The 27487-nt window shown below is 42.9% G+C and overlaps 1 protein-coding gene across 1 annotated transcript; it reads right to left on the reverse strand.

Moving 5' to 3' along the window:
* Positions 1–13003: 13003 nt before the first annotated feature.
* LOC147992027 (uncharacterized) lies at positions 13004–25814 on the reverse strand. Its single transcript, XM_087538902.1, has 2 exons — positions 24989–25814; positions 13004–13440 (listed from the first exon to the last, which is right to left on the reverse strand). The coding sequence occupies exons 1-2, from the start codon at positions 25812–25814 to the stop codon at positions 13004–13006; spliced, it is 1263 nt and encodes a 420-aa protein (XP_087395028.1).
* Positions 25815–27487: the final 1673 nt, after the last annotated feature.

A 27487-nucleotide genomic window follows, 5' to 3' on the forward strand; every position in this document is an offset into this window, starting at 1 on the left:
TATGCTGTGGTGTTCCGGGTGGCGTGAGTTGCGAAACTATTCCACAATTTTTCAAATGTACACCAAACTCTTAACTCAAATATTCTCCTCCACGATCAGATCGTAGAAACTTTATTTTCTTGTTACGATGATTTTCAACTTCACTCTGAAATTCTTTGAACTTTTCAAATGTTTCAGACTTGTGTCTCATTAAGTAGATATACCCATATCTGCTTAAGTCATCTGTGAAGGTGAGAAAATAACGATATCCGCCACGAGCCTCAATATTCATCGGTCCACATACATCGGTATGTATGATTTCCAACAAATCTGTTGCTCTCTCCATAGTACCGGAGAACGGTGTTTTAGTCATCTTGCCCATGAGACACGGTTCGCAAGTACCAAGTGATTCATAATCAAGTGGTTCCAAAAGTCCATCAGCATGGAGTTTCTTCATGCGCTTTACACCGATATGACCTAAACGGCAGTGCCACAAATAAGTTGCACTTCCATTATCAACTCTGCATCTTTTGGTTTCAACATTATGAATATGTGTACTACTACTATCGAGATTCATCAAAAATAGACCACTCTTCAAGGGTGCATGACCATAAAAGATATTACTCATATAAATAGAACAACCATTATTCTCTGATTTAAATGAATAACCGTCTCGCATTAAACAAGATCCAGATATAATGTTCATGCTCAACGCTGGCACCAAATAACAATTATTTAGGTCTAATATTAATCCCGAAGGTAGATGTAGAGGTAGCGTGCCGACCGCGATCACATCGACTTTGGAACCGTTTCCCACGCGCATCGTCACCTCGTCCTTTGCTAGTGTCCGCTTATTCTGTAGTCCCTGTTTCGAGTTGCAAATATTAGCAACAGAACCAGTATCAAATACCCAGGTGCTACTGCGAGCATTAGTAAGGTACACATCAATAACATGTATATCACATATACCTTTGTTCACCTTGCCATCCTTCTTATCCGCCAAATACTTGGGGCAGTTGCGCTTCCAGTGACCAGTCTGCTTGCAGTAGAAGCACTCAGTTTCAGGCTTAGGTCCAGACTTGGGTTTCTTCTCTTGAGCAGCAACTTGCTTGCTGTTCTTCTTGAAGTTCCCCTTCTTCTTTTTCCCTTTGCCCTTTTTCTTGAAACTAGTGGTTTTGTTAACCATCAACACTTGATGCTCCTTCTTGATTTCTACCTCCGCAGCTTTAAGCATCGCGAAGAGCTCGGGAATAGTCTTGTTCATCCCTTGCATATTATAGTTCATCACGAAGCTCTTGTAGCTTGGTGGCAGTGATTGGAGAATTCTGTCAATGACGCAATCATCTGGCAGAGTAACTCCCAATTGAATTAAGTGGTTATTATACCCAGACATTTTGAGTATATGCTCACTGACAGAACTATTCTCCTCCATCTTGCAGCTATAGAACTTATTGGAGACTTCATATCTCTCAATTCGGGCATTTGCTTGAAATATTAACTTCAACTCCTGGAACATCTCATATGCTCCATGACGTTCAAAACGTCGTTGAAGTCCCGATTCTAAGCCGTAAAGCATGGCACACTGAACTATCGAGTAGTCATCAGCTTTGCTTTGCCAGACGTTCACAACTTCTGGTGTTGCTCTAGCAGCAGGCCTGGCACCCAGCGGTGCTTCCAGGACGTAATTCTTCTGTGCAGCAATGAGGATAATCCTCAAGTTACGGACCCAGTCCGTGTAATTGCTACCATCATCTTTCAACTTTGCTTTCTCAAGGAATGCATTAAAATTCAACGGAACAACAGCACGAGCCATCTATCTACAATCAACATAAACAAGCAAGATACTATCAGGTACTAAGTTCATGATAAGTTTTATGTTCAGTTAATCAAATTAATTAAGAACTCCCACTTAGATAGACATCCCTCTAATCCTCTAAGTGATCACGTGATCCAAATCAACTAAACCATACCCGATCATCACGTGATATGGAGTAGTTTTCAATGGTGAACATCGTTATGTTGATCATATCTACTATATGATTCACGCTCGACCTTTCGGACTCTGTGTTTCGAGGCCATATCTGCATATGCTTGGCTCGTCAAGTATAACCTGAGTATTCCGCGTGTGCAACTGTTTTGCACCCGTTGTATTTGAATGTAGAGCCTATCACACCCGATCATCACGTGGTGTCTCAGCACGAAGAACTTTTGCAACGGTGCATACTCAGGGAGAACACTTCTTGATAATTTAGTGAGAGATCATCTTATAATGCTACCGTCAATCAAAGCAAGATAAGATGCATAAAAGGATAAACATCACATGCAATCAATATAAGTGATATGATATGGCCATCATCATCTTGTGCTTGTGATCTCCATCTCCGAAGCACCGTCATGATCACCATCGTCACCGGCACGACACCTTGATCTCCATCGTAGCATCGTTGTCGTCTCGCCAATCTTATGCTTCCACGATTATCACTACCGCTTAGTAATAAAGTAAAGCATTACATCGTGATTGCATTGCATACAATAAAGCGACAACCATATGGCTCCTGCCAGTTGCCGATAACTCGGTTACAAAACATGATCATCTCATACAATAAAATTTAGCATCATGCCTTGACCATATCACATCACAACATGCCCTGCAAAAACAAGTTAGACGTCCTCTACTTTGTTGTTGCAAGTTTTACGTGGCTGCTACGGGCTTAAGTAAGAACTCATCTCACCTACGCATCAAAACCACAACGATAGTTTGTCAAATAGACTCCGTTTTAACCTTCTCAAGGACTGGGCGTAGTCACACTCGGTTCAACTAAAGTTGGAGAGACAGTCTTCCGCAAGCCATCTATGTGCAAAGCACGTCGAGGGAACCGGTCTCGCATAAGAGTATGCGTCAGGTTGGTCCGGATCGTCTCGTCCAACAATACCGCCGAACCAAAGTATGACATGCTGGTAGGCAGTATGACTTGTATCACCCACAACTCACTTGTGTTCTACTCGTGCAAATAACATCAAACCATAAAACCAGGCTCGGATGCCACTGTTGGGGAACGTAGTAATTTCAAAAAATTTCCTACGCACACGCAAGATCATGGTGATGCATAGCAACGAGGGGAGAGTATGATCTACGTACCCTTGTAGATCGCAACGGAAGCGTTGACACAACATAGAGGAAGTAGTCGTACGTATTCTTCCCGATCCGACCGATCCAAGCACCGTTACTCCGGCACCTCCGAGTTCTTAGCACACGTTCAGCTCAATGACGATCCTCGGGCTCCGATCCAGCAAAGCGTCGAGGAAGAGTTCCGTCAGCACGACGGCGTGGTGACGATCTTGATGTACTACCGACGCAGGGCTTCGCCTAAGCACTGTAACGGTATGATCGAGGTGGAATTTGGTGGCAGGGGGCACCGCACACGGCTAAGGAACGATCTCAAGGATCAACTTATGTGTCTTGGGGTGTCCCCTGCCCCCGTATATAAAGGATGAAGGGGGGAGGCTGGCCGGCCAAAGAGGGAGGCGCAGGAGGAGTCCTACTCCTACCGGGAGTAGGACTCCCCCCCTCAATCCTATTCCTAATAGGATTCCTTAAAGGGGAGAGGGAGAGAGAGGTGGCCGGCCCCTCTCCTAGTCCTAATAGGACTAGGGAGAGGGGGGGAGGCGCAGCCCTATGTGGGATGCCTTCTCACCTTTCCACTAAGGCCCATGTTAGCCCATTTGGCTCCCGGGGGGTTCCGGTAACCCTCCTAGTAATCCGGTAAAATCCCGATTTCACCCGGAACACTTCCGATGTCCAAACATAGGCTTCCAATATATCAATCTTTACGTCTCGACCATTTCGAGACTCCTCGTCATGTCCGTGATCACATCAGGGACTCCGAACAACCTTCGGTACATCAAAATGCATAAACTCATAATAACTGTCATCGTAACGTTAAGCGTGCGGACCCTACGGTTCGAGAACAATGTAGACATGACCGAGACACATCTTCGGTCAATAACCAATAGCGGGACCTGGATGCCCATATTGGCTCCCACATATTCTACGAAGATCTTTATCGGTCAGACCGCATAACAACATACGTTGTTCCCTTTGTCATCGGTATGTTACTTGCCCGAGATTCGATCGTCGGTATCCAATACCTAGTTCAATCTCGTTACCAGCAAGTCTCTTTACTCGTTCCGTAATACATCATCCTGCAACTAACTCATTAGTTGCAATGCTTGCAAGGCTTTAAGTGATGTGCATTACCGAGAGGGCCCAGAGATACCTCTCCGACAATCGGAGTGACAAATCCTAATCTCGAAATACGCCAACCCAACATCTACCTTTGGAGCCACCTGTAGTACTCCTTTATAATCACCCAGTTACGTTGTGACGTTTGGTAGTACCCAAAGTGTTCCTCCGGCAAACGGGAGTTGCATAATCTCATAGTCATAGGAACATGTATAATTCATGGATAAAGCAATAGCAACATACTAAACGATCGGGTGCTAAGCTAATATAATGGGTCATGTCAATCAGATCATTCAACTAATGATGTGACCTCGTTAATCAAATAACAACTCTTTGTTCATGGTTAGGAAACATAACCATCTTTGATTAACGAGCTAGTCTAGTAGAGGCATACTAGTGACACTCTGTTTGTCTATGTATTCACACATGTATTATGTTTCCGGTTAATACAATTCTAGCATGAATAATAAACACTTATCATGATTTAAGGAAATAAATAATAACTTTATTATTGCCTCTAGGGCATATTTCCTTCACTAGAGGCTTACTAGGGACATGGTGTTGTCTATGTATCCACACATGTATCTGAGTTTCCTATCAATACAATTCTAGCATGGATAATAAGCGATTATCATGAAAAAGGAAATATAATAATAATTAATTTATTATTGCCTCTAGGGCATATTTCCAACAGTCTCCCACTTGCACTAGAGTCAATAATCCAGTTCACATCGCTATGTGACTAACACTCAAGGTCACATCCCCATGTGACTAACACCCAAAGAGTTTACTAGAGTCAATAATCTAGTTCACATTACCATGTGATTAACACTCAATGAGTTCTGGGTTTGATCATGTTATGCTTGTGAGAGATGTTATAGTCAACGGGTCTGAATCTTTCAGATCCGTGTGTACTTTGCAAATCTCTATGTCATCTTGTAGATGCAGCTACTACGCTATATTTGGAGCAATTTCAAATAACTGTTCTACTTGGAGCTATTCTAAATTGTTGCTCCATTATACGTATCCGGTATCTCTAATCAGAGCTATCCGGATAGGTGTTAAGCTTGCATCGGCGTAACCCTTTACGACGAACTCTTTTACCACCTCCATAATCGAGAAAATTCCTTAGTCCACTAGTTACTAAGGATAACTTTGACCGCTGTCTGTGATCCATTCTTGGATCACTCTTGTACCCCTTGACTAACTCATGGCAAGGCACACTTCAGGTGCGGTACACAGCATAGCATACTGTAGAGAGCCTATGATAAAAGCATAGGGGACGACCTTCATCCTTCCTCTTTCTTCTGCCGTGGTCGAGCTTTAAGTCTTAACTTCATACCTTACAACTCAGGCAAGAACTCCTTCTTTGACTGATCCATCTTGAACACCTTCAAGATCATGTAAAGGTATGTGCTCATTTGAAAGTACCATTAAGCGTTTTGATCTATCCTTATAGATCTTGATGCTCAATGTTCAAGTAGCTTGATCCAGGCTTTCCATTGAAAAACACTTTCCAAATAACCCTATATGCTTTCCAGAAATTCTACGTCATTTCTGATCCATAATATGTCAACAACATATACTCATCAGAAATTCTATAGTGCTCCCACTCACTTCTTTGGAAATACAAGTTTCTCATAAACTTTGTATAAACCCAAAATCTTTGATCATCATCAAAGCATACATTCCAACTCCGAGATGCTTACTCCAGTCCCTAGAAGGATTGCTGGAGCTTTGCATACTTATTAGCATCTTTCAGGATTGACAAAAACATTCCGGTTGTATCACATACAACCTTTCCTCAAGAAAATCGTCGAGGAAACAATGTTTTGACATCCTATCTGCAAGATTTCATAAATAATGCAGTAATCGCTAATATAATTCCAACAGACTCTTAGCATCGCTACGAGTGAGGAAGTCTCACCGTAGTCAACTCCTTGAACTTGTCGAAAAACATCTTAACGACAAGTCGAGCTTTTTAATGGTGACATTTACCATCATTGTCCGTCTTCCTTTTAAAATCCATCTGCACTCAACAGCCTTATGACCATCGAGCTGTTCTGTCAAAGTCTACACTTTGTTTCCATACATGGATCCTCTCTCGGATTATATGGCCTCGAGCCATTCGTCGGAATCCGTGCCCACCATCGCTTCTCCATAGCTCGTAGGTTCATTGTTGTCTAGCAACATGACTTCCAAGACAGGATTACGTACCACTCTGAAGTAGTACGCATCCTTGTCGACCTACGAGGTTTGGTAGTGACTTGATCCGAAGTTTCATGATCACTATCATAAGCTTCCACTTCAGTTGGTGTAGGTGCCACAGGAACAACTTCCTGTGCCCTGCTACACACTAGTTGAAGTGAAGGTTCAATAACCTCATCAAGTCTCCACCATCCTCCCACTCAATTCTTTCGAGAGAAACTTTTCCTCGAGAAAGGACCCGATTCTAGAAACAATCCCTTACTGCTTTCGAATCTGAGACAGGAGGTATACCCAACTGTTTGGGTGTCCTATGAAGATGCATTTATTCGCTTTGGGTTCGAGCTTATCAGCCTGAAACTTTTTCGCATAAGCGTCGCAGCCCCAAACTTTTAAGAAATGACAGCTTAGGTTTCTCTAAACCATAGTTCATACGGTGTCATCTCATCGGAATTACGTGGTGCCCCTTTTAAAGTGAATGTGGTTGTCTCTAATGCCTAACCCATAAACTATTGTGGTAATTCGATAAGAGACATCATGGTATGCATCATATCCAATAGGGTGCAGTTATGATGTTCGGACACAACATCACACTATGGTGTTCCAGGCTGTATTAGTTGTGAAACAATTTCCACAATGTCTTAATTTTGTGCCAAACTCGTAATTCAGATATTCATCTCTATGATCTTATCATAGATATTTTATCCTCTTGTCACGACGATCTTTCAACTTCACCCTGAAATTACTTGAACCTTTCAATAATTCAGACTCGTGATTCATCAAGTAAATGTACTCAACATCTACTCAAATCATCTGTGAAGTAAGAACATAACGATATCCACTACATGCCTCAGCACTCATTGGACTGCACACATCAAAATGTATTACTTCCAACAAGTTGCTTTCTAGTTCCATTTTACTGAAAATGAGGCTTTCAGTCATCTTGCCCATGTGGTATGATTTGCATGTCTCAAGTGATTCAAAATCAAGTGAGTCAAAAACGGTCCATTTGCATGGAGTTTCTTCATGCATATACACCAATAGACATGGTTCGCATGTCTCAAACCTTTCAAAAACGAGTGAGCCAAAAGATCCATCAACATGGAGCTTCTTCATGCGTTTTATACCGATATGACTTACGTGGCAGTGCCACAAGTAGGTGGTACTATCATTACTATCTTTTGGCATGAACATGTGTATCACTACGATCGAGATTCAATAAATCATTCATTTCAGGTGTAAGACCATTGAAGGTATTATTCAAATAAACAGAGTAACCATTATTCTCCTTAAATGAATAACCGTATCGCGATAGACATAATCCAATCATGTCTATGCTCAACGCAAACACCAAACAACAATTATTTAGGTTTTAATACCAATCTCGATGGTAGAGGGAGCGTGCGATGCTTGATCATATCAACCTTAGAAACACATATCGTCAGCTCACCTTTAGCTAGTCTCCATTTATTCCGTAGCTTTTATTTCGAGTTACTAACACTTAGCAACCGAACCGGTATCTAATACCATGGTGCTACTAGGAGTACTAGTAAAGTACACATTAACACAATGTATATCCAATATACTTCTATTGACTTTGCCAGCCTTCTCATCTACCAAGTATCTAGGGTAATTCTGCTCCAGTGGCTGTTCCTCTTATTACAGAAGCACTTAGTCTCGGGTTTGGGTTCAACCTTGGGTTTCTTCACTAGAGCAGCAGCTGATTTGCCGTTTCATGAAGCATCCCTTTTTGCCCTTGCCCTTCTTGAAACTAGTGGTCTCACCAACCATCAACAATTCATGCTCCTTCTTGATCTCTACTTTTGTGGTGTCAAACATCGCGAATATCTCAAGGATCATCATATATGTCCCTGATATATTATAGTTCATCACGAAGCTCTAGCAGCTTGGTGGTAATGACTTCGGAGAAACATCACTATCTCATATGGAAGATCAACTCCCACTCGATTCAAATGATTGTTGTACTCAGACAATCTGAGCACAAGCTCAACAATTGAGCTTTTCTCCCTTAGTTTGCAGGCTAAGAAAATCGTCAGAGGTCTTATACCTCTTGACGTGGGCACGAGCCTGAAATCCCAATTTCAGCCCTCGAAACATCTCATATGTTTCGCGACGTTTCAAAATGTCTTCGGTGCCTCAACTCTAAGCCGTTTAACTGAACTATCACGTAGTTATCAAAATGTGTATGTCAGATGTTCGCAACATCCACAGACGACGTTCGAGGTTCAGCACACTGAGCGGTGCATTAAGGACATAAGCCTTCTATGAAGCAATGAGGACAATCCTCAGTTTACTAACCTAGTCCGCATAATTGCTACTATCAACTTTCAACTAAATTTTCTCTAGGAACATATCTAAACAGTAGAACTGAAGCGCGAGCTACGACATAATTTGCGAAGACCTTTTGACTATGTTCAGGATAATTAAGTTCATCTTGTGAACTCCCACTCAGATAGACATCCCTCTAGTCATCTAAGTGATTACATGATCCGAGTCAACTAGGCCGTGTCCGATCATCACGTGAGACGGACTAGTCAACATCGGTGAACATCTTCATGCTGATCGTATCTACCATACGACTCATGCTCGACCTTTCGGTCTCTTGTGTTCCGAGGCCATGTCTATACACATGCTAGGCTCGTCAAGTCAACCTAAGTGTTTTGCGTGTGTAAATCTGTCTTACACCCGTTGTATGTGAACGTTAGAATCTATCACACCCGATCATCACGTGGTGCTTCGAAACAACGAACTGTCGCAACGGTGCACAGTTAGGGGGAACACTTTCTTGAAATTATTATGAGGGATCATCTTATTTACTACCGTCGTTCTAAGTAAACAAGATGCAAAAACATGATAAACATCACGTGCAATCAAATAATAGTGACATGATATGGCCAATATCATATAGCTCCTTTGATCTCCATCTTGGGGCTCCATGATCATCTTGTCACCGGCATGACACCATGATCTCCATCATCATGATCTCTATCATCGTGTCTTCATGAAGTTGTCTCGTCAACTATTACTTCTACTACTATAGCTAACGGTTAGCAATAAAGTAAAGTAATTACATGACGTTTATGTTGACACGCAGGTCATAAATAAATTAAGACAACTCCTATGGCTCCTGCCGGTTGTCATACTCATCGACATGCAAGTCGTGATTCCTATTACAAGAACATGATCAATCTCATACATCACATATATCATTCATCACATCCTTTTGGCCATATCACATCACATAGCATACCCTGCAAAAACAAGTTAGACGTCCTCTAATTGTTGTTTGCATGTTTTACGTGGCTGCTATGGGTTTCTAGCAAGAACGTTTCTTACCTACGCAAAAACCACAACGTGATATGCCAATTGCTATTTACCCTTCATAAGGACCCTTTTCATCGAATCCGATCCGAATAAAGTGGGAGAGACAGACACCCGCCAGCCACCTAATGCAACTAGTGCATGTCAGTCGGTGGAACCGGTCTCACGTAAGCGTACGTGTAAGGTTGGTCTGGGCCGCTTCATCCCACGATGCCGCCGAATTAAGATAAGACTAGTAACGGCAAGAATATTGAACAAAATCAACGCCCACAACTACTTTGTGTTCTACTCGTGCATAGAAACTACGCATAGACCTAGCTCATGATGCCACTGTTGGGTAACGTAGCAATAGTTCAAAATTTTCCTACGTGTCACCAAGATCAATCTATGGAGTCATCTAGCAACGAGGGAGGAGTGGATCTACATACCCTTGTAGATCGCGCACGGAAGCGTTCAAGAGAACGGGGTTGATGGAGTCGTACTCGTCGTGATCCAAATCACTGATGATCCTAGCGCCGAACGGACGGCACCTCCGCGTTCAACACACGTACGGAGCAGCGACGTCTCCTCCTTCTTGATCCAGAAAGGGGGGAGGAGAGGTTGATGGAGATCCAACAGCACGACGGCGTGGTGGTGGAAGTAACGGGATTCCAACAGGGCTTCGCCAAGCGCTGTGGGAGGAGGGAGATGTGTCATGGGAGGGAGAGGGAGGCGCCAGGGCTTGGGTATTGTTGCCCTCCCTTCCCCCCACTATATATAGGGCCAAGGGAGAGGGGAGGGCGCAGCCTTGCCCCTTCCTCCAAGGAAGGGTGCGGCCAAGGGGGGGAGGAGTCCATCCTCCCCAAGGCACCTCGGAGGTGCCTTCCCCCTTTAGGACTCTCCCTTTCCCTCTTCTCTTGGTGCATGGGCCTCTTGGGGCTGGTGCCCTTGGCCCATATAGGCCAAGGCGCACCCCCTACAGCCCATGTGGCCCCCCGGGGCAGGTGGCCCCACCCGGTGGACCCCCGGGACCCTTCCGGTGGTCCCGGTACAATACCGGTGACCCCGAAACTTGTCCCGATAGCCAAAATAGCACTTCCTATGTATAATTCTTTACCTACGGACCATTCCGGAACTCCTTGTGACGTCCGGGATCTCATCCGGGACTCCGAACAACTTTCGGGTTACCGCATACTAATATCTCTATAACCCTAGCGTCACCGAACCTTAAGTGTGTAGACCCTACGGGTTCGGGAGACATGCAGACATGACCGAGATGACTCTCCGGTCAATAACCAACAGCGGGATCTGGATACCCATGTTGGCTCCCACATGTTCCACGATGATCTCATCGGATGAACCACGATGTCAAGGACTTAATCAATCCCGTATGCAATTCCCTTTGTCTAGCGGTACGATACTTGCCCGAGATTCGATCGTCGGTATCCCGATACCTTGTTCAATCTCGTTACCGGCAAGTCTCTTTACTCGTTCCGTAACACATCATCCCGTGATCAACTCCTTGATCACATTGTGCACATTATGATGATGTCCTACCGAGTGGGCCCAGAGATACCTCTCCGTCACACGGAGTGACAAATCCCAGTCTCGATTCGTGCCAACCCAACAGACACTTTCAGAGATACCCGTAGTGTACCTTTATAGCCACCCAGTTACGTTGTGACGTTTGGCACACCCAAAGCACTCCTACGGTATCCGGGAGTTGCACAATCTCATGGTCTAAGGAAATGATACTTGACATTAGAAAAGCTATAGCATACGAACTACACGATCTTTGTGCTAGGCTTAGGATTGGGTCTTGTCCATCACATCATTCTCCTAATGATGTGATCCCGTTATCAATGACATCCAATGTCCATGGTCAGGAAACCGTAACCATCTATTGATCAACGAGCTAGTCAACTAGAGGCTTACTAGGGACATGGTGTTGTCTATGTATCCACACATGTATCTGAGTTTCCTATCAATACAATTCTAGCATGGATAATAAACGATTATCATGAACAAGGAAATATAATAATAATTAATTTATTATTGCCTCTAGGGCATATTTCCAACAGGCCCCGCATCTGCTCAGAACTCGCGGGCAGAGGATGGGAAGAGGACGCCCCCGAGCTCTCTTGCACCACGCAGCAGGTCACAGCCACCAGCGACCTCACGCTGCACACATTTCAGAGAGAGAGAGATGGAAAAGGAGGAGGATTACAACAAATGGGTCCTTTTAATTTGCGAGACTAGCGTGATCCTGGTTGGGATCGTGTTATCTCGGTGCACCAAACAATGAGTTAGCAAAAATCACCCAGGATAGACCGGGATTAAAGAGTATAGGGTGCTAGTTTTCAGGATTTTAAGTTCAAGGTTCAATTCAGACTACAAGTATGAATTCAAGGGTTTTTTAGACTTTTGTTTTCTTTTTTTTGGAGGATGACTGCACCTTTGTTATACAACATGCAGAACAGAGTTGTAGAGACTCCATCTTGCCACGGTTCCACCTCATAGTGAGACCATCACTCCAACGCCCAGTCCCACCCCATAGCCCTCCCCTCACTCTAAGAGCATCTCCAGCCGCGCCCCGAACAGGCCCTCCTCAGGGTTTTTGCCGCACCGGTGCCGAAAAAACGGCCCAGTCGCGCCCCCCAAAAGCCCGTTTTTCGCCGGCTCGAGCCGAAACTAGTGCCGACGGACCCAGGCCAAACCCGATGCCCTGGGGGCGCCTGGGGCGCCGGCACAAGCGAAAAGGGCGCGTGGGTCCGCCCTGTCGGCGAGTCGAGCGCCTCTTCCCGCTTTTCCCAATTTCCCTCCCATTCTCTTCCTTCCTCCCGTTAATCTCCCTCCCGCTCGCCTCCCAGTCGGCCGTCATGCCACCGAAGAAGTACGGCATCCCCCGCGCGGCGGCAACCGCGACCACCTCTGTCGCCCAGCCGAAGCAGAGGAAGCATTGGGGGCGTATCCATGGGGCGTGCAACAAATGGCATGGGGTAGTCGAGGAGGCCGCGGCTCGCCCGGAGAGCAGCGCCAGCGTTGAGGATCAGGTATGCCACGCCGGTCTCCCGCCTCTCTTCGCCGTGTACGCGCGCCAACTGTTTGTTCCTCCGCGCAGTTGCTGTGCATGTTCGCCCTGTACCGGCAGAGCAACAGCGACGCCGAATTCAAGTACCTCCATGTTTACAAGCGCATTGACAAGTGCGAGAAGTGGGCGGAAGTCCGGCGCACCCTCGACAAGGCCAAGGAGACCTACAAGCCGGACACGCCGACTCCTGGCGCATCGGAAGGGCGGCCGGACGGCAACAAAGTTGCCAAGAAGGAGAAATACGCCGACGCGGCCACCGCTCGAGTGCAGGAGTCCATCGAGCACTGCCTCGCCGACGCGTAGGCCCGGGTCGTCCTTCGTGAAGAGAAGACCGAGGCGCGGTGGTCGGCGTTGATGTCGAGCAGTGCCGTCAAGCTCGACCTACTCCGGACGAACGTCGCCGCGAAGAAGAGAAACACCGACCTGGCTTTCCTGCTGGGCGGGGCGGACATGCTCCAGAGCACCGACGAGGCGGTCAAGGCGTGGTACTTGGCGGAGCGCGGCCTCATCCTGAACCAGCTTCCCTCGACAAGGTCGCCGACGCCCACGCCGCCGCCAAGCCCGCATGATGACGCCTCCACGATGCCCAGCACCACCGAACCTGCGCCGACACCGCCCAGCGCAGAAGCAGCTTCGACACCGCCAAGCCCACGCACGCCAACTCCGCCGACGCCTGGGGCAGAGCCCGCCGAGTGATGCGTTGCGCACGCGAACTTCTGCCGCTCTATTTTTTGTACGCCGAACTATGGCTTGCGATCGCCCGACTTGTGACGTCTTTTCTGAGAGGGAACGACCAAGTTCGAATTTTTCGCGTCCTGGGGGCGGCGCCTGGGGGCGTGACTGGGAGGTAGGTCGCCCTCAGGGGCCGAACTAGCGTCGGTTCGCCCCCAGACCGCTCTTTTTTAGCGCTCTGGGGGGCCGAACGGCTGGAGATGCTCTAACACTCAGTGCGACCGCATAGCAAGTAGCCAGCCCCCTCGGTACACCTCTCGCCGACACTCTCGTCATGATCCTTCTTCGCTAGAATATGGCTGAGATGGCCCAACGCAGCTCCGTGGACGCCGTGCTGACGGAAACTGCTGCACACTATATTCGAGGTCAAGAAGGTGAGAGTGGACCATTCCATGTCCATGCCTTGCAGGTGGTCACGCCTTGCGTGCACAAGGCATAGCCTAGGCTGATACATACACACAAGCAGCCGGTCCGTCGGCTGCGTCGCATGCGTGCGTCAGGTTCCCTTCAGGCATGTGTTATATCCGTTGGGGAATCGCGTGCATGGACTAGAGCGAGTCCTGCGTGTGCTACCACATGCATCAGATGGCCTCGCCCAACTCTTGGATTTTTCAGTGTTCGCGTGCATGCACCTATATCTATGTAACAATAAATATGGCAAGTCAGAATTAAAGATGGGAAGAGAAAGGGGCCCACCGTTAAATTAGGAGGGAGAGAGAATTAGATTAGGAAGTGTATGTGATATTACGTAGATACAAGATTATTGTTATTCAGGCTTCCCGCGTTCTGACTCCATTTGCATTGCTAGCTGGCACGTTTCAAGTGCGTGTACATCAGAACAAATGTACACGGAAAATCTTATTCTTACGTAAAGATGTTACGAAAATCCATACATACTAGGAGTACTAGTTTCTTTTATATTGTTACCGCTCCCACGATTTTAGCAACCGTCGCTTCAACCTCGCGTGCATGGACTAGTTTGTTTGGTGCGCGCTCGTCCGCAGCCATGTGCCATACCTTTACTAATTTTAGCAATCATCGCTTCAATGAACTGGTACGTAAATTATTTTGTAGAACATGTACTGAATAACATTGCTCTTTGCAAAACCGCTACTTTTTTCTTTCCATGCCCGCAGGCAATGCCGGATAATGTTACCAGCCCAACGGTTTGACCTCTACCAGCCCGTAATGTTGGCATCTGTTCCGATGCTTCCTGCCCATTTGACTGGGTTGCGATCAATCCAAAACAAAAATGAGTATAACTGCGGATGAGCATGCACGAGAAAAAAAATACTCTATGTGACCGAGAAAAGTGTCGAACCTTTTCTGTGCGCGGAATCCTTCATGGGCCGGGAACCGTTGACGCGTGGCCCGAACACTGTCACACAACACGGGTGTCAGCCTATGGACTGAGCCTACTACCTATGCACATGCATTTGTGGACCACTACCAGCCCAAAGAGGAAATAAATTCCACACTCTCAAAATGATGGAAAAGTTTGGAGGGAAAGAAATGGGACCATATCCCAAGACGAGTATGTGGCTGAGATTACCATCTCTAGAGAGAAACACAATAGGTTTGATTATATATATAGTGTTACTATTCACCACCCAGGGTGCAGAATAAGTTATTCTTCATCCGAGGTAATCTTACTATCGCTTCTCAAATAAATTATGTTTAGAATATAAATAGTTACATGCATATTGATTCAATATGTAAAATTTGGTACAAAAAAATGATTATAAGACCAGAAAAATACATTTTATGTATGTTTTACACTATATTTTTACATTCGTAATTTTATGTAATATTTTTTTACGGTGAGTATATATTTTTTTACGTTCTCTTTTTAAGTATGAAATAAGACAAAATTTACGAAACGTAAAAATCTGGTGCATTGATGTCAAAATGATGCTATTCACCACCAAGGGTGCAGAATATGTTATTCTTCTCGAGGTAATCTTACGATCACTTCATAATTAAATTACATTTGAAATTCAAATAGTTATATTCCTATTGATTCACTACGTAAAATTTGGTATAAGAAAATAAAAATATAGGTCATAAGACAATAAAATTTGGAGTTTATGTATATTTTACACTATGTTTGTACGTTTGTAATTTTATATAACATAAAATAATTTTTATGACGATTATATATTTTCTTACGGTCTCTTTTTACGTCAGAAATAAGATAAAACTTATGGAATGTAAAATTACAGTGCATTGGTGGTAAAATAGAGGGGGTGAAAAATAACTATTCCTCACCCAGGGTGACGAATAGTCAATCCTTATATATATATATATATATATATATATATATATATATATATATATATATATATATATTCTATTGGAGATGGACCGTCTCATTTTGCTCTCTTTTCTCTTTGGTCCAAGTACATGCTTGGAGAGACAAGCGCAAGAGAAAAGCACAAGGATATGTGCGTGGCTGGAAATAAGCCCAAGGACGTCTCACACTCAGATTTACATGCTTACATAATAATTTACAATCCTAAAAAAACACAATAATTTACGTACCCCTAAAAAAGATAATAATTTATATTTCATAAACTGATATTTATACCCCTTCAGTAAAAAAATTCGTATGGAAGAGAGAGTCTTCTGATTTCTTCATTGTAATACATAAATGCACCATTGCACTTTTAGTTCTCCCTTGGTAGTTTTGAGCTTCGGGCAATAAGGATATCAATTGTTAGTTCAGATTTGAAGGGTGTGCATATAGTACAAAAATATATGCCTAATTGGTTCTGTATTCCTTTTTGATAGATTACATGAATTATGGCAGCCAACCTTTTTTGTTTGCTCTATCTTTTCCATTCACCTGGCGTTGGTATTTGGTCTTCATTTGTGTGTGCGGCAGATGATGGACATCATAGGATGCTTTTTATGTAATGATAATAGTAAGTTTCAACAAATGAAAGCAAGCTTTAGTCCTGCTGAATGAGTCCAACAATAATTTGGGTTAAACAGTAAGTGAATATTGTACCCTTTATTCTGCTTCAAACTTTCTTTTACCTTCATTAAGCAAAATCCTTTTTGCATTTTGCATATTTTAACTTTAAGAATCTGATGCTTTCAGATTTGACTATGATGTACATGTTGCATTCTTGGAAATATATTTTTTCCTGCAGGTTTGTGGCAAGATAATATTTTTAAGTATGCTCTTTTGTGTACTTGGTAATTATTTTTCCTTCTTGTGACATTTATCTGTGGTAATCAAAAACTTACATGCACAATATATTGCCTCTATGTTATGTTAGCTAATAGGTGAAGAACACGTGTACCACTTGGGGAATTGGTCGGGGATGCTCGCTGATGCCTTTAGCATATCTTTTGGCGATTTAGTTTCTCGATCAACTGGGATATGTTTTGGGGGACTCGTTGCATGTTTGTTTAGCGGCTACGATCTTTATTCTTCTACAGCGCATGCATGGGTTGGGTGATGTTGAGTGTCAGGTGGTTTATTTTTTTCTTGCATGCACGGATTGGTAATTGATGCTGTTGACACGATGGTGTGGGCGTGGTGTTGCCTCGCTGCTTCCTCATATCCGCTTGATTTGCTTCTAGAGAGATCGCATGCCTTATATATGAGGATTTGGTTCCTGCTACTCCCTCCGCTTGAATTGAAGGCGTGCAGGGGTTTCCCAAGGGCGTCAAGACGAATTGTAGGCGTACAGGGGCTTCCCAAGGGTGTCAGACATGATGCGACTGCCCAAATACCTGGACTATTAATGATAACAACTACTATGCACTTGAGGTGGCAAAAGAAAACTCCTTACAATACAGAGAAGGAACGAACAAACCACTTGAAATAAGCGGGTAGATACCTTAAAAAACAATCAACAACTTAAAAAAAAGGAACGAACAAAGCAATGGCAGTTTACGCCGTCAGTAGGTAACCACACAACAAACTAAATTTACAATGCAAACAAGAATTGTAGTAAAGATGTGCAACAACTTTTCTGACTTGATACCACTCTGCATGTACCCTCACTTCATATAGACACACTGTATCGACTGGCACGGCGTGCCGCCGCGCGAGCTTTGCTAGTTAAGTTTTCTATGTGCTTCCTTTGATCTGTATCACATATGAGTGCTTCGGTATCATGTGTGCAAGTATCTATATGTTTCCAGCATTTCATCCATGCTTCCATTTTTTATACTCTTATGTTAGTCAGCATGAATGCTGATTGCCAATATCCACGCTTTCAAAGTACTGGTCTCATTGTACTTCAGTCCAGATGATTGTGTCAATAGTCCATAATTAGGTTGACAAATTAGCTTTTTTTCATGGAAATAGTTCATTCTCATACATGTTTCCAGTTATATCGAGAACAGACTACTTTAGTATTGTACTGTATTAACTAATTAATTTAGGACGTCGATAACTGCCACACGTGTGGCAGGAAAGAAGACGCACCACACGTCTCTAATGCAAATAGATTGCCACATCATCGCATGCATGCATGCGAGAATTTTTTTGGATTTTTAGTTTTTAAAATGTTTTATCTCTTAAATGAAAAATCCGATTGAAGATCCGTTTTCACCATTAAATCCCTCACGACGAGATCTTCAAAACTAGATCTCATGTCGATATATTTCGGCGAAATGTTTTTTGGTTAAAAGTTGCCATGTCTATTGTACATGAATTGCCATGATATTTACACTGAAGTTGCCATGATATGTTTCAACTATTTTCTTTTACATTTAAAAGTAAATTTTAACATATTATAAAACAGAGATTAAGAAATTAGACTTGCCATGCACCATAAACTAAAATTGCCATGATACATGCACTTAAAATTGCCATGGTTAATAAAAAAATATTTTCATGGTCAAAGTACTGGAATTGCCATCATAAAAAAACTAAAATTGCCATGATCTACAAACTAAAAATGCCACATGGCAACTTTAGTTTAAGCACTATGGCAACTATAGTGTAAACATCATGGCAACTTCCGGGCAAAAAAAAATCATCGAAACATATCAAAATGGGGTCTAGTTTTAAAGATCTTGTCGAGACGGGTTTAATGGTGAAAACGGATTTTTAGTTCACTTTTTTATTTAGGAGATAAAATATTTTTAAGCCGAAAACCAAAAAGATTTCTGCTGATGTCATCTATTCATACGTGGCAAAATGAGTGATGATGGAGGCGTGTGCGTGATCTGCAAATGCCTACACGTGTGGGCGTTAGTTTTTCCGTTAATTTATGTTCCTAACTTATTTGCCAACACAACTTTCTGCATCCAATCGTGCTACCAATTCAAAAAAAAAAACTCCATGCTTCTGGTGTGTTTGATATATGCTACGATATAATGAAGCTGATGCTTCCTATGTTTATTTCTTCCATATGTTTCTATGGTATAGTGAATTTTGCTTCAAGCATTGTAAGTGTATGCTTATTTTATGGTAAAATCATTTTGATGGAATCATTAGCAACCATATTTGCTTCAAGGACTACTATAATGTGCTTCAACCAGTGCCACTTTTAGTGGTGAAATTTTATTGTAAATGCATTTTTGCACCTTTTATAGTACTAGTTGAATGCCCGTGCCTTGCCACGGACACACAAAATACGAAGTATGATGTGAAAAGATTACTCGACAAAGTGATAGCATGGACTTGGATATTTTAAATGAGTGCTTTTTATAGAATATATTTTGACAAAAAAACAACGTCAAAGGTAATTCAAAATCTATGAACATTGACAAACTTGTTTTTAAATGTAGATAATAACTAAATCATCCATGAAATTAGCACATCCCTTAAAACAGCATAGACACAAACAAACATGACGAAACAGTCACCTACATAGTAGATACAAACCAAGCTACTCCGTAGGCATAATCAATGTCTACTATCTCTACTACATGCGCCGAGCTTTCTTTATATACATCCTGTGTCGGGGATCCTTTGTAGACAACTCGCTTGCTAGGAAAGCCCACCTCCACTCAATAAATTGCTGAACAAACTTCATATCAATCAACCCACCTATTATTTTCTGGCGAATATCTGCAAAAATATATATTATAAATGTTGCATTTAATAATATTTAAAATTTATCTACACATGGTAATAACAATTGTAAGTAATTGATTTTTAGTTGATAATAAGTCATAACTACTCACCATCAAGTGCGTGTGCTGTAGTATGATCCGGGTTGAATGCAAGGTGGTGTAATTTGAAGTTTCCAGATTTCCTATTGCCAAGATAAAAAAATATTTAGGTCGACATAACAATACACTTTCTTAGTATTTGCAATACATGTATTGGTATAGATGCTTCAGTTACCGTATTTGCAATCCTTACGAAGCATAGTGGCAAGGACAATAGGTTTATTGCCTTCAGTTGTTGACCACCTATATGAGTTCTGAATCAAGTTGCCACCCCAAATCCCAACAACTATAAGTTTGCCCCTATAATTTGGATTTTTTTTAAATGGTAACCATGTCAAGGACTTTTTGAACTAATTTCGATTATTCATTATAAAAGAGTTGGAACTATTATGTACCAACTACACATACCATATATCCATGAAGGTGACCTCTCTATATATTTCAGCACCTGGGTATCCCCCAATTCGTTCATGTCCATCATAATGAACGACTATGCCAACTATGTCTGTGTCAATTATCATTAGTCAAAATTATATACCAAGATTTTCTCTATGTTAGGAAGTATTGCATGCTTGAATGCATACCTACGAAAGTGTTTCTTGGACACCTCTGAACTTCTTGGAACGACATCAAATGCTTGGGATATGTTGGAAATTGAAGTGAGAGAGACTCAACAAATGTCCTTGCGCTGAAGGAACACTCATATGTGTGTTGAATGTATCTACACTCCAGTTCTTCTAAGTTAGGCCGCATAGTAACACCATGAATGATGTACTTATGACCCATGTGCAATGTAAGATTGAATCTATTCACTAAATCTTTTCCGGAAACTATAGCCTCGATTTTGGAACCCTTAGAATTGTTTTAGGAAATGTTAGATGATGATAAAACAAATTTCTATTTTAGCAATCTAACATGCTTGAGACTTACAGTTTTGTCCATAAGAATGAAGTGAAGCTTATCACCACTTGGATTAACCGGGAATTTGACATCTACCCTCACGCAGATGCTACAAGTTCTGAATGTATCAGAATATTCGATGTCATCGAAGTCTATGAATCTATAACAAATAGCTTAAATTAGCTAACAGGGTTTTCCTTTTCTTTCAAATATGAGAAAGCATGTTAAACTTACCTAGGTTTGACTGGTTTTTTTGTGAAGTTTGCAAATGTCCGCTGATGTCTAAGATTAATTGGCGCCATCTAATACAGTTTAACAAAATATGTCACATTTAAATTTGGAAGCAACAGAGTGGCAATAAGGATAAGATACAAATCAATAAAATTCTAACACACATGCATAGTACCTCTAAAGTTTGCAATCGATGCCTATTGTTATTGACCTGTATGATAGCAAAATCTGTCAATTGCTGAAGTATATGGACTTTTTGAAATAGATGTCAATCATGCCATCCGATACAATAAGAACACAAAGAAATAGAAAAGCAATGGCAGACCACGAAATCTATAGTCAGTTTTTTTCATACCCAGAAGAAGAAGCTGCTGGATTTTCGAATGCCGCCTCCAACTTCCTTCTATAAAACAACAGTAGAGCTTGAACCAGATTTCCTGGGAGCAAAGGACAAGTGAAAACAAATGTTTTTAGAGAGGCCAATAACTGGACCAACAATAACTTGGAAAAGGAAAATTCATCAAAGTTGTACAACAGGACTACTAATATATATGTGGCCTGCAGCTGCGAAAGTAAAAGAACATCTTTGAGAAGTGAAAATTGCTCTTTGAGAAGTGAAAATTGTTCTTTTGTCGCTAGATTCGGCCATGGCGACGAGTGCTCTCCCACCATTTCACTTGCAGCTAATAAAGCTTAGCGGGAAGAATCAATGAATAATTGTTGAGGTATGCACATGCTGGCTCTCAGATTAATTTTTTGAATGGCTGAATTTATGTGTGGATAGTATGAATATAACGACTGAACCACGGGCATTCAGGTATAGTATAATATTTAAAAGAAAACTGCTATCAAGAAATGAAGCAACGTTGGTTCAAGCCTCTAAGATGCAAGGATTTACTGGGAGAAGCATAGATTGGAAAGAGCTGAGTTCCATATCTCTCTCATGCATTATTTGTTTCCATTACATCCAAAGGAACTGATTGGCGGGAATGTATGTTACTCCTACCTTGTTGTGTGGCAGGTAACTTCTCTGTTCAGACCTGGCCTGTATGTGGAATGTGGCAGGTGACCGTGGATGAAAAAAAGCAGCAGTTGTAGCAGAGCTGGATGCGCGTCGTGACCGGAATATTATACTTTGTATTTAGGAACCAAGGAAGTGCAGCTGTGACTCTCAGTCTCACTCTCTCCTCACCGCTCTCACTTTGTCCTCACCGCTTTTCCCTTCAGCTACCACCTACCCAGCTCCCCTGTCCAGCCGCCGGCGCGTCATGGGGCGCATCGGCACGGCACGCGACGGTGCGAGGCACCAATCCCTGGCCCAACCTTCCATCCCCCCGCCTCCGAACCATTCTTACCGCCTGGCTGCGCCCTCGCGAGCATCCCACACCCGCTCCCATCACTCCTTGGTGTCTGGCGAGATCCGCCGGGCAGGGCTCTCGCGGACGCGCGCGCAGTCTGGGCGCCCCCTTCCCCGCGTCCCCCGCCCGACGCCACCCCCCTGCTGCGACGGCGACACGCCGGTCGGAATCTTCTGTTGGCAACACCCGGCGGCCGGCGCGCGCCGTGCAGCCCGAGGAGACCTTGCAGCAAGCCGTGCTCGCCCGGATAGACGGAGTACGAGCAGGAGTGGATTCCGTGGTGCACCGCGACATCGACGGCTTCTCTTCGCCACCGAGCCCTGCTCCCCTCCTTGTGCATCAGGACCAAGGTGCTCACGAATCTTACCTTGTCACGGTCGACTCCCCTCTCTCCCTCCGCATTCTGCATTGGTAGGTCTGTTGGATTGGCACCGCCGGTGAAGCAAAAAACTAGAGGTAGATTGGTAGGTCTGTTGGATTGCTAGCTAGATGTGTATTATTGGTATACGGTTAGGATAAGGTTGTTTATTTAGTGATATGAGGATTAAACCTTTCTTGGGGTTGTTTGGATTGGATACAGACTTTTTGCCAATTCTGTTTCCCATAAACTCGTTTAAAGGGCTAACCACATGAAATTTGTTAGCGTACCAAAAGTACAGTTTTTTAGGGACAGAATTAGTACAACTTGGTTTTAGTAGAACAGGCAAAGTGTCTTCTAATAGTTATTGTTTAAACCATTTTAGCCGTTCATATTAAAAAAAGCATGGCGTGAGCATCGATCGGACCAAGGAAATCACTTACGCCTCAATCAGGCAAAGGCAGCAGCATGGCCTTAACATTGTGTATAGTTATAGTCTACTCTAGAAGATGCTTAACACCTTAACGTTGTGACTCGCGTGTTCTCGGTGATGTGCCTGAGTGTGTTGAAACTTCCAAGAAGGAAAAGAACTATGGTCAAGGAGGCTAGCTTCCTCTTCCTGGAGATTCGATCTGCCAATCCCGACCAAATTTCGAATTGTACAGACCCACAATGCATTTCAACAAAGCAAAACACAATGTCAGAATCATACAGATTTATGCAAGGTAACCTGACATATAAGTCAGTACTCTACAATGGTGACAGTCATACTAATGTACCATTTGTAAAAATCGAATGCAAAGCTTGGTCTGCATCTTTTGGCAAATAGCTTAAGGTTGATGTTTCTAATCATGTACATGGTACTTTGGAAATACCTTCTTCATTGAATTTTGAGGCCTGAAATTGATGTTTAAGAACGTGTTAGAAATTAAGGATAGCTGCGTGCTAAATCTTATCACAGAGGTACAGAAAAAAGCAGATCAACAGATTATGTTCCTTTTCTTCATATCGAAGTATTTGTCGCCTAGAAAAACTCATCCTTTAATAGTTGAGATAGTAGAGATATGAGGAGATCACTGATGTCTTCACTCAGCTTGGGTTTTTCATTAATTATCACAGAGAGAAGTACATATTTCAACCCCGAACTCTTGCCCTAGTCTAATTTACAAGCCCTAACTTCAATACCGTCTAAATTACAACCCCCAACTCTCAAAACCGGTCAGGATTCAACCCTTCACTACCCCTTGACCGTTTTTGACCAAGTTGACCGGTTTTGACCCATTGACTAGGTGAACATTAAATTAAAAAAAATCTATTTCTTATTTCTTTACACATGGTGAATAGTATTTTTTTTAAGTTACAATTTTTTAGCTTGTTTGGACATTTGAGTAGCTCTCAGAAAAAAGACAAATGTGGAGTCTGTGAAACAGTTAACTGTCGTGCACTGTTCGGGCTGATTTTGTTTTTTTGGCTGAGAGCTACTCAGATGTCCGAACACGATGAAAATTGGCACGGACCTCACACATTGATACATCTTCCATGCAAAAAATATTCTTTTTTTTATTTTTTTTGTTTTTTGAATTTACTGTTCAGACGGTGAAAAAATCAAAATTATTTGTTGAATTTTTTTACTTTTTTACTTTTTAAAATTTACTGTTCACCTTCTGAAAAAAATGAATTATTTGTGATTTTTCTATTTTTATTTTTTAAGATTTACTGTTGACTAGTCAAGGGGTCAAAACCCGGTCAACTAGGTCAAAACCGGTCAACAGGGAGAGAAGGGTTGAATTCTGACCGGTTTTGAGAGTTGGGGGTTGTAATTTAGATGATATTGAAGTTCGGGGTTGTAAATTAGACTAGGGCAAGAGTTCGGGGTTGAAATATGCACTTCTCTCATTATCACATACATAGTTCCTTATCCATGTATTTCTAACAAGAGATTCTATGCAATTGAAGTTTAAGTCAGTTTTTATATTGCTATATATGATATTAGATGCCATAGGTTTTGACCATATTAAAAAAATATATGCATTAGAAAGAAATACGACACCTTAGTATTTCTGTTCTTCTTTAGCAAGTCACTATCCAAACATCTTCCTCCTGCATCTGTTTGAAATTTCACGCTGTCTCTTGTTATTTCCAGCTTAAACAGGTATAGGACGGGCAGATGTCGCAAAAGGAATACTCATGGTTTCTGAAGACTGACTATGCCTGAGTACTACACAGCAACAAACTCAGGTTAGTGTGCATTAAGATCTACAATAGTTATGTGGTTGTAATGTAGAAATGAACATACTTTACCTTGACTTGCTATAATTTGATCCGGCGACTTCATGTTCTAAGGACTTCCTTGTACACTATGTTCTTCATGGTCGTTAATAAGGGCTCAGATCTTTTTCGCTTCTTTGAATTCTTTCTTTCTTCCTTACCCTTGCCCTTACCCTTGCCATTGTCCTTGATGGCGAGAATCTTAATGTTCCTCTTCGCTGTGGCTCTAGACAATGCGACGTAGAGCTGACCGTGAGAGAAAACCGGGTCCGGTAGGTACACCCCGACAATTGGGATGGTCTGCCCTTGCGCTTTGTTGATTGTCATGGCAAAGCTGAGCCTAATAGGGAACTGCTTCCTCTTGAACTTGAAAGGGAATATATCGTCATCGGATGGGCAGAGAGGTATCCGAGGAAGGAACACCCTCCTACCAGCATGTTGTCCTAGCACGATTTCTGCATCAATGGCGTTCCTCTGAAAACCCCGGACCACAAGCCTTGTGCCGTTACACAACCCATTAGCTGGATCAATGTTTCTCAACAGTATAACAGGGCAATTTATCTTTAGTTTGAGTGCATGCGGAGGCAGCCTGTTGGGAGTCAGGTTATTAAGGAATTCGGGGGCATAGTAGCTGTGTGGATCATCCTCTGCACTATCAAAACTGTGGTAGATCTTCTCTTCGCCCTGGAAGCACTCTATCATGCGTGTATTTATCTTATCAACGTTGTCGTTCTTGGTGGAGAGGATCACTCGAGATGTCATGTAATTTGGATCAGCCATGTTGTCGTCCAGAGGAGGAAATACATGGTCAATTAGCTTCTCTAGGTCAGCGTCGTCTCCTGTTGGCGGCACACAAATATCTTCGGGGAGCCTTATGTTGCCTTCCTCGCCAGTTTCCTCGGTCCCGTTACCTACCCGTAGCAAGTAATCTGCGAACCACGGGTCGTTATGCGCCCTCATGTTGGTGACGAGCCTTAGCTGGCGCATGCCGTTCCAAAGGTACGAACTCCGCAGGGTCGCATCGATTATCTGACCCCGTGACCCCTTCCTGATGACCGGAAGGACCTGCCTGAAGTCCCCACCGAACACGACTGTCTTTCCCCCGAATGGTCATAGTAAGTGCCTTCACGAGAATGATTTCCTGAAGAACCATTTTGTTTGAAAAAATGTATAAATGCAAACTGAAAAAAGTCGTGTGTAAGGGCGATACCGATTGATGTTTCCACATGCGGCACTGGCTGAAAGGCCTTGAGATTGCCGGCTATAGGAATCATCATAGGCAGTTGCGTGGGCACATTGTCATCAACATAGGAGGACGAAACACTGTAGTTAGTAGTGCCTGTTTGTTCACGTATGAAAAAACCAGATGGTGGTCGGTGTGTATTGGTGAGTTGTGATCTGGGTGTTCTCTCATATTCGACAACTGATAAGATTAATGTAAGTTAAGTTGTGAAGCTTATTGAATACCTTATGTGCAGACATGTGATTGGCATACACATACCTTTTTTCCCTTTATCATAGAGATGCTCTCTGTCCCGTGACATCTTTCTGTCCTACAGAAGCTTAAATAAACCTGCAGCCATTTTGCATTACAAAAAATGATATGACCTCTGGTGACTCATTTAACAGGCTTTTATGACTCACTTGTTCATTTTCATAGACATGTTCTTCGCACATAGACATTTGTATATTATATTTTGACGGCTGAAGTTTGTATATTTTAGCATAGACATGTTCTTCGCACATAGACATTTGTATATTATATTTTGGCGGCTGAAGTTTGTATATTTTAGCATATACATTTTCCTCACACATAGAAGTTCAATTTTTTTTAAAGGGCTCAGACATGGCGACAAGAATGAAGGTGGAGAGGAAGGAGTGGAGAGAAAGATGTCTCTCTCCACGTGGTGCGAAAAAGACTATACAGGATTCTGGAGGTGAGCTTGTATTTTTTATCTACCCAGGCATGTTTGTTCCCATGATGTAATGTTTACCTAATCTTATACTGCAATTTCAGAATTTCCTAGATTTTTTGTTTTTACAGTTTCAACACATATTCTTCTTACTAAAATAAACCTGCAGTCTTTTTGCATTACAAAAATGATATGACATACTATAGGACTTTAGCAATATCCTTTACGGAACAGGGCAATATTCTTTAGGGAACAGGTGGCATAACTCATTAGATTTTGTAACTTTGGGTAATAAGTGCTATGTTCAAACTTTGGGGAATAACTTTGGGGGATAACTGTCATTCATTTGCACAGCACCCGTCCACATGTATTAATTCCCAGAACTTGATTAATGTAATGAAGCATGCTTTGTTCAATGTAGTTGGAGTAAAAGTTAAAGATGCAATCTGAGTACTAACATTATGAAGATTTGAACAGGAGTGAAACAGGTCACGATGGCAAACCTAACAAAGGTGGATATCGGTCTTGCCGTCGTAGAGGAAGAAGACGGTAGGCGGGCTCAGGAGATGAAGCAGCAGCAGCCGTGGAGCGGAGGTTGTGTTTGGACGCCCTGGTTGTGGTTCGGCATGCGAACAATGTGGCCGGACGACGATTGGCGGCCTGCGTTCGCCTGTGGATGGAGCTCGTACAGCAGGAAGGCGGGCTCAGGAGATGAAGCAGCAGCAGCCGTCGAGCGGAGGTTGTGTT

The sequence above is a fragment of the Triticum urartu genome, chromosome 1A (genome assembly GCF_056163025.1).
Source record: "Triticum urartu cultivar PI428250 chromosome 1A, HENAU_Tu73, whole genome shotgun sequence".
Classification (NCBI taxonomy): Eukaryota; Viridiplantae; Streptophyta; class Magnoliopsida; order Poales; family Poaceae; genus Triticum; species Triticum urartu.

What these genes read in the sequence shown, in the direction of transcription:
- LOC147992027 (XM_087538902.1), bottom strand. Translation starts at nt 25,814, where the DNA reads ATGCGCCAGCTAAGGCTCGTCACCAACATGAGGGCGCATAACGACCCG. An exon ending in TGGCAAGGGTAAGGGCAAGG is followed by an intron (nt 13,441 to 24,988) that starts GTAAGGAAGAAA and finishes GTGTCGGCGCAG; the next exon opens with GTTCGGTGGTGCTGGGCATC.